This window comes from Suricata suricatta, chromosome 11 (assembly GCF_006229205.1).
Source record: "Suricata suricatta isolate VVHF042 chromosome 11, meerkat_22Aug2017_6uvM2_HiC, whole genome shotgun sequence".
NCBI classification, from domain to species: Eukaryota; Metazoa; Chordata; class Mammalia; order Carnivora; family Herpestidae; genus Suricata; species Suricata suricatta.
In genome coordinates, this window is record NC_043710.1 from 6,744,032 (window position 1) to 6,751,854 (window position 7,823).

General features: G+C 55.8%; 1 protein-coding gene across 4 annotated transcripts; it reads left to right on the forward strand.

The window, feature by feature from the left end:
* Positions 1-1,177: 1,177 nt before the first annotated feature.
* On the forward strand, positions 1,178-7,264 carry BATF2 (basic leucine zipper ATF-like transcription factor 2). Of its 4 annotated transcripts, none has more exons than XM_029956814.1 (3): positions 1,178-1,339; positions 2,601-2,702; positions 5,676-7,264. In XM_029956814.1, the coding sequence occupies exons 1-3, from the start codon at positions 1,301-1,303 to the stop codon at positions 6,357-6,359; spliced, it is 825 nt and encodes a 274-aa protein (XP_029812674.1). In that variant the 5' UTR covers positions 1,178-1,300; the 3' UTR covers positions 6,360-7,264. The 4 variants fall into 4 exon arrangements, with proteins under 4 accessions (XP_029812674.1, XP_029812675.1, XP_029812676.1 ...); XM_029956815.1 differs by having other exon boundaries at positions 5,679-7,264; XM_029956816.1 differs by lacking the exons at positions 1,178-1,339; positions 2,601-2,702 and adding an exon at positions 3,773-4,170.
* Positions 7,265-7,823: the final 559 nt, after the last annotated feature.

Genomic DNA, 7,823 nt, shown 5'->3' on the forward strand with positions numbered 1-7,823 from the left:
TTTCTCATTCACACGTATATTTTCATACCTTTGTTCCGTATTTGCATACCCATATTAGCAAACTCTACGGAAATGATATTCATATCTTGTTGCAGCTTGCGGTCTTCAAAGAATTGGATGTTATGGACTTTGAGGCATGACGATGCCTACAGCGCTGGTCGTCCACCAGATCATAAGGGCAAATATTTTTTTACTTTTTATTTTTTAATTTTTTTTTTTTTGAGAGACACAGAGAGACAGCGTGAGCAGGGGAGGGTCAGAGAGAGAGAGACACAGAATCCGAAGCAGGCTCCAGGCTCTGAGCTGTCAGCACAGAGCCTGACGGGGCGCTCGAACCCACGGACGGTGAGATCATGACCTGAGCCAAAGCCGGCTGTTCAAAAGACTGGGCCACCCAGGCGCCCCTAATATTTGTTGAACTCTTACTCTGCACCAGGCGTGGTTGCAGGTGACTTGCCTTCCTGAACTCACTGACTGCTCGCCGCAGAATTATTTTTGATCCCCACTTTATAGATTTGGGGAAAAAAAGGCACAGAAAAATGAAATTACGTACCCAAGTCACATAGCTTGGAAGCTGTTCCCGTAACTGCTAGACATCCCTCCCTCTACTGCTGCGTGGTCTGTTGAATGAAAACACAGTAATTTATCCATCTGTTCTCCTATTTAAGGGCCATTGCTTATTTTTGCACACTTGCCTCAACATTGGTGTCAGAGGGTTTGGGGGTGGTTGTATTACCTTGCTTAGTTCCCACATGAAGCCTGTGAGTAGATATTTGTATCATCTCCCCAAATCCTTTAGGAACGAAGAAACTAAGGCTCAGAGAGGGTGAATCGATTTCTCAAAGCTGCACAGCTCCAGCGTGCCAGAGGTGGGCTGTGAACCTGGACCCTTGCAATTCTAGAGCCCAGAGTCTCTCCCATGTCCCACATGAGCCCTAGGTCCCCTGCTGGCTTCTCCCCTTAGTTCCGTGCCCGGCAGCCCGCTTTCCCTCCCCATAACTGGCTTTTGGTCTCCCCCCTCCTACAGCCACCCGCTGTCATTCTCCTTCCAGAGAAGGGGCCCAACCGGAAGGCCAGTTCATGTTAGGAAATTCCAGCCACGTGAGCCAACCGGAGGCAGGGATTCTGAGCAGCCGGTGGCTTTAGAAGAAACTGAAACTTGTCTTGCTGGGGGCGGAGTGGTCACCGGGGATTTAAAGAGCTGCCACTTCCTTGGGCCCCCAGAGGGCACCAGGAGGCCACAGTGACAGAGGGACACCCATGTCGGGTGGTGAGCCTCTGCCTGCCCCTTGCCTAAGCCATGCACCTCTGCGAGGGCAATGGGCTGCTGACCAGGACGGTGAGTACAGGGGACCAGGGACAGGGGAACCAGCTCCCCGGCCAGGGAGGGGTGTGGACAGGGCTGTGTGGCCATGGGACCCACACTCCTCCTCTCTGGGCTTCAGTTTCCCAGGTGATTAATTAAAATGAGGGCTTTTGAGCTCTCATATTTCAAAGCCAGCCCCCACTTTAGAACTTGGCCTTTGAGCAAGCTGTCTCCTAAACCCCCCCTCCCTTCATTGCCTTTATGGGAACATTCTCTTCCTTCCCGAATCCTCAGGCCTGGCTCACCTTAGAGGCCCCGCCCCATCTCCCAGGACCCAAGTACCAAAATCCTACCCCTTTCTGTCAACTGCAGGTCTTTCCCCCAGCCTCCAGTCTCGGTGCTCCCAGCACCTGGAGTGGGCCTGTTGTGACCTTGAACTGAGCAGCGTAGAGTCCTCAGCCGGGGAGGTCAGGGTCTCGCCCGCGCTCCCTGCAGTCAGAACATAGGCCCAGGATGACTTAGGGGAGGGAGATTGGAGCTGCGGGGTCTCCAACATTCTCTCTCGCCTGACCTTCCAAAGCTCTGTGCATTTGGGTTAATATCTTGTCTAAATTTCCTGGACCCCCTAATGTGGGGCCCCGGGGAGGGGGAGGGTCAGCGCTGCGAACCTCTGCGTCCACTCGTGCATCTGTTTCGGGTTGCTGCCACACTGGAATGTGTGCAACTTCGGGACAGGGGCTTTTGCCTGGTTTGTTTGCTGCTCTGTACCCCAGCTCAGTGCCTGGCACACAGTAGGTGCTTGCTGAATACTGTTTGAGGGACTGAACATCAGCTTCGGGTGTGAGCTGGGCGCAGGCTCACGGAGCCAGATCGGACCCTGGCTGTGCCCGTGCAGGTGAAACTCACGCCTGTTTCATGACCTGTGAGGAAGGCAGCGGGGCCGCCAGCTGGGCTCAGAGAAGGGAGCGATCTGCCCAGAGCCAGATGGCTCATAAAGAGCGTGTGGGTGTGAAGTCGGTTCTCTCCGGGTTCAAACTGAAGCTCTGGGCTCTGTTTGTCCTCCCCCATCGCGAGCCATAAGCCAGTCGTGTGGATGAGGCTGGCGTCCCAACAAGGTGCACCTTGCAGGAGATGCCGTGTGTGGGTGCCCAGGGCCACAGAGGGGGCCGCTAGGAGTAAGGAAACCCCCGCCCCTGGGGAATTGAACTAGCGGGAGTGTGGCATTACAGATGGCCTGGACAGAGGGTGCAAGCCCCTGCCAAGACCACTGAGCCCTCCACCTCACACCCTGTAGGACCTCGAGGAGCATCAGAGGCTGAAGAAGAAACAGAAGAACCGCGTGGCCGCCCAGCGCAGCCGGCAGAAGCACACGGACAAGGCGGACGCCCTGCACCAGGTGGGGGGTGCCTTCCTTCCCCCACCCTGGCGCCGCCCACTGGCCTGGCCGCCCAGTCTCCATCCGCCTATGAGCAGCTCCCCTTACACCCCTGCATGTTTCCAGGTCACCTGAGTTGGAGAGGGACTGAGATACACAGAGGTCGCTGGGGGCCCAAAGGTGTACTTGCAGCCCAGCCCTGCCGCTGAGGCACCTCCCGATCTAGAGAGAGGAGACCAGAAGCAGAGGCAAACAGAAGAACTCAGCACTCACACTGTGAGGAACTCTGGTTCAAGGTTAGGCGGGCAGGCTTTCGAGTCGCAGCTGTGGCAGTCATGGCTCCAAGCCGCTTCCTTCACTGAGCTTCACTGTCTGCATCCACAAACGGGGACAATAATCCCTGTCCCCTGCAGGACCCCTGCGGAGATTAAAGGAGGCAAAGGAGCCTTGGGGGTGGGGGTATGAGAGGGTTCTACTTACTGTACCTGCCTCTTGGCCTTGGATGGTAACTTGACCTTGGATCGTAACCTGACCCTTAGAGCTTTCCTTCCTCCTCTGTGCAGAGAGCAAAGATACCACCAGTTCCTTCCCAGGGAAAGGATGAAGAGCCGGGCTCAGGACCTGGCCCTTGGGAAGGCCACACACCCCTTAGTCCTTAGAGTGATGAGTGACATTCACAGCCCTCCATGCTAAAGGCCCTGTGCTCTCTGCGGCCCCCACCCCTACCCATCCGCCCTCCTCTCCTGACACCCCACACCCTGCTCTCCCTGTTTCTTCACTGGCCAAGCACATCCAACCTCAAAGGCTCTGCACAGACTCTTCCCTCTCTTCTCAGCGAACAGTCAGCTAGATCCTCACTTCTTCTCATTTGTTTGGTTTAAACGTTACCTCCTCTGGGGCCCCTGGGTGGCTCAGTCGGTTAAGCGTCCGGCTTCGGCTCAGGTCAGATCTCACGGTTCGTGGGTTCGCGCCCCACGTCGGGCTCTGTGCTGACAGCTAGCTCAGAGCCTGGAGCCTGTTTCAGATTCTGTGTCTCCCTCTCTCTCTGACCCTCCCCTGCTCCAGCTGTCTCTGTCTCTCAAAAATAAATAAAAAGCATTTAAAAAAAAATTTAAACGTTACCTCCTCAGAAGGACTCTTCGAAGCCTTCTGATCTAAAGAGACGTCTGCTTGTTACTCTGCTTTATTTTTCTCGTTAGCACTGACCTCCAGTTACATATTCAGGTTTTGTCGCTTGTCTCCCTCACCAGACTGTAAGCACCGTGAAGGCAGGGAACTGTTCTGTTCCTTGCTATTTCCCCGTCACCCAGAACAGGGCCTGACAAACAGAAGGAACTCAGGAATGCCCCACGAAGCGGAAGGATAGAGTCAGAATAAAGCGCTCTAGGAACACATAGGCGGGGTAGCCCCCAGGGAGTAGCGGATGATCCTAGAGATGAAGTCTGGGCTGGTCTTGAAGGCTGAATAGGAGTTTTCCAAATGGATGAAGGTAAGAAAAGGTATTGCAGGCAAACGAAGGAGCCAGGGCTTGGGCGGGAGGGAGAGATTGTGTGAGTGAGGACCGATGTCCAGCATGGTGACTGCCCGGCAGGGAATAGGGACTTCATGCATTCGTGTATTCATTCCTTCCAGAAATGCCTATCGAGGGTCTCCTGGGTGACAGGTGTAAGTCTAAGCATTGGAGATAGAGCTGCGAACAAGCAGACAGAAGCCCACCCCACAGTCTCTGGGGCTCATATTTTCACAGTGGCGGGGGGGAGGGCAGCCAGATAAATAAATGATCCGTGAGGTATTTGGGAAGTCAGCTGGTGATAAGTGCTATGGGGAAAAATCCAGTGGGGAGGGTGGGGAGGAGGAAAGCCCTTCCCTGAGGCGGGAGCACCTGAGCAGCCTGGAGGTGCCCCAGGAACAAAGGAATGAACCCATGAGTGACTCAATTTCTGGAGTCGAATAGAAGCCTTTGGAGAATTGAAGTGAGAGGGGACCTAGTGACATGTTTTGGAAACATTATTTCAGGGGCAGAGACCAGCCTGGGCGCTTGAGGCCCCTTAGAATTTTTAGTTCATGCCCGAAGCAACATGTTTATGTAAAGCGTCCTTCTTTTTCTCCTTTTAAAAATTGTCCACAAAAAGGAGGAGGTTGGGGAGGGACCTAGAGGAAGTCACTCAGCCTTGGGAGCCGTGGAAAGAAAGTTCTTTCATTGCTGTCAATGTTCGTGGTTATTTAGAGCCGCGTGTTCTCAGGGGGTTCTTAGGACCCAGGGTCCCGAGGCTCAGAACCTAACAGAGGCTGACACAGGGGTGCTGAATAGAACACATTCCCCCGTGAACCACTACCCTGGGCTCCTCCCACAGTGCCTCAGTGGGTGAGGTCTGGCCCCGGGGAGGTCTGGCATTGCCATGAAGCAGTGAGTACGACAGGATGACCTCTAAGTTGTCGTGAGAAAGGCCACGTCCGGATTAGCCCAGGAGAGGAGGTCACTGCAAGAGTGTCCAGGTAGAGAAGACAGGAAATGTGGCAAGAATGCTGAGTCCATTGGAAGGACGGGAAGTGAAGGGGAGCAGGTGTGAGCTGGGCCCACAGGTGCACTGGGCGGTGCGGGAGCCTTTAACGTAAGACTTGATGATGCACTTGCCACATGGCTCCTCTGGGCCAGGGGGACGGAGTGGTTTGAGGGGTACCCCAGTTAGGAGGCCGGCGGAGCTCCCGGGTGAGTGGAAGAAGCCGGGCTGGTGGAGGACGGCTGCCTCAGGGCACCGGTGGCGGGGGTGGAGAGCAGGCAATCTACCCCAGTAGGAGTAGACCAGGCAAGACGTGGGCCGCGGTGACACAGAGCTGGCCAGAGAGGGGCCGAAGGTCCTAGCTTAGACCTTTGGAGGGTAGTAGCGTCTTCCCTCCTAAGTTAAGGAACCTGGGGGCAGGGCCCAGGGCTCAGGCTGGGACCCTCATGCTGGCTGACACCCCCCTTCCCCTCCCGTCTGCTTCTGTCCCCAGCAGCATGAGACACTGGAGAAACACAACCGTCTGCTGCGGAAGGAGATCCAGGGCCTGCAGGCCGAGCTGGTGTGGTGGAGTCGGACCCTGCACTCGCACGAGTGTCTGTGCCTGATGGGCTGCGCCCCCTGCTTGGCTCCGGTGCCCCCTGGCTGCTGGGGCCTGACTGAGCAGCCCCTGGACCCCATGCCCGGTGGACAGTATGACTTCCAGGAACAGCCGGGCCTGTTCCAGACTCCGGCCTCTTCTCCCTCGGTTCACCAGCTCTCTCCAGATCTGCAGCCTCATAGTTCCTCTGGCGGCCTCCTGTCCCCTCTGCCCTCTCTGTCCCTTGGCTCCACCATGGTCTCTGTACCTCCTCCCCAACTGTCCCCCAGCCCTGTCCAGTCAGCCTCACCCACTGGCTCTAGCCTGCTGAGGCCTTCCTCCAAGCTCAAAACCCTCCTGCCCAGCCCCCCAGCCCAACTGGCCCCTCTACAGCCCCTTGTGGGGGAGCACCACACCAGGGGGAAGCTGGGGTCCTCCCCTGACAGCCCCTCCCCTGCTCTGGGGCTGGCCTGCCTCCAGGGTAGGGAGCACAGGCCTGTGTTATCAGCAACAGATCAGCCAGGGCTGGGTGTGGATCCCAGTTCCCACCCACTCCTGGCCTTCCCCCTGCTCTCCTCTGCTCAAGTTCACTTCTAATCCACCCCCTGGAGCTGAGCCAGCCGCTTCCTGGGGCTGAACTAGCAGCCTCAGCACATAGGCATCTCCCCCATTATCACTGGAGGTTGCCTTTCTTGGCCGGCCCACCACTCTGCCAGGCCCCGTCACTGCCATTATCTTCTTTCAACTTCATGGTCCTTCTACAAAATGCAGACTGTCACTCTACTTTTTTAGATAAAAAGACAGAGGCCAGAGAAGCCATGTGACGTGCCCAAGGTCCCGTAGCCTTTTTTGGGACCTGAAACGCCACCATCTACTCCTCCTCTTGGTGGGATCCTGGCCCAGGCACCGTGAGAGCTGAAGTCCTAGAAAGTGGGGGCTGGTGTGAAGAAGTTGGAGTGCCAAGCGCGAGGAAGAGCTCGTTCTTCTGGTCTGGGCTCCCCAAGGCCACAGATCCCTGCAGTCCTTGAAACCTCGCCCCAGCTGGGGCTGGTCCAGAGTCCAAGCCTAGATGGGGAGAGGCCGAGCAGGAGCCCGGAAGTAGACCCTTTCTTCCCTGAAACACTTTTCAGTGCCAAGGAAGTGAACTTGTGAGTTGGAGTTGGGGAGAGGCCGGGAACAGTCTCCCCGGGCACTTCTGCAGGAGGGGCACCTGTAGACATGCGAAGACTTCTGGGAGATTATCCAGGGTCAGCTCCAGGCTATTCCCAAATAGCTCCCGGCCTCTCCCAGGCAGGAGCTCAGCCGGAGTATCCGCCGGAGTCGGGTCGGGTTCTCACTCAGGCTCAGCACAAGCTCTGTAAGGGGCCTGAGATGAGAGCCCCCAGTTCCTCACCTGGATTTTCATACAGACACTATGCTGATATTTGACACACTCCAAGATGCCGAGCGCCAGTCTCGGCAGACATGTTATGGTAAATAAATTAAAGTGTTTTCCAACGCTTTTTGCTTTGGTCAGTTTTTTAAAGCTCTGGTTTTTTAAAGGTCTGCATTGTTGAAACTGAAGGGCCTTTGAAAGAAGAGGGAATAGATAGCCTAGAGTCTTAGAGGTGGCCAATCCCTGATGGGCCTCCCCATCTAACCCTCTCCCCATATTGCAGATGAGGAAGCTGAGGCCCCGAGACGGGATGGACTTGTCCAAGGCCATGCAGGTGTGGTTGCAGGACTGGATGGTGCCAGAGCGGGGGGTGACCACAGGCTCACAGACCGGTGGAAGGAAAGCCAAGATACTTATCATTGGAGGTCAGCTGAACTCTTGGACAAGCGTCGATATAATGCACATGGCGGGCTCTGTGTGTGAGGATGCTGTGGTCTGGCTTGCGTCCGGATGCCCTACCGCGCTGTGTTTGACCTGAGTTAACTCCAGGTGATACCTCTAATGTGCCTCTGAGAATTCTGTGAGATAGATATGGTTATTGTTCCCACTGTTCAGAAAGGGAAACTGAGGCCTGGGGGTGTTGAGCGACAAGCAAAAGACACATAGCCAGGATGTGTTATAGACTC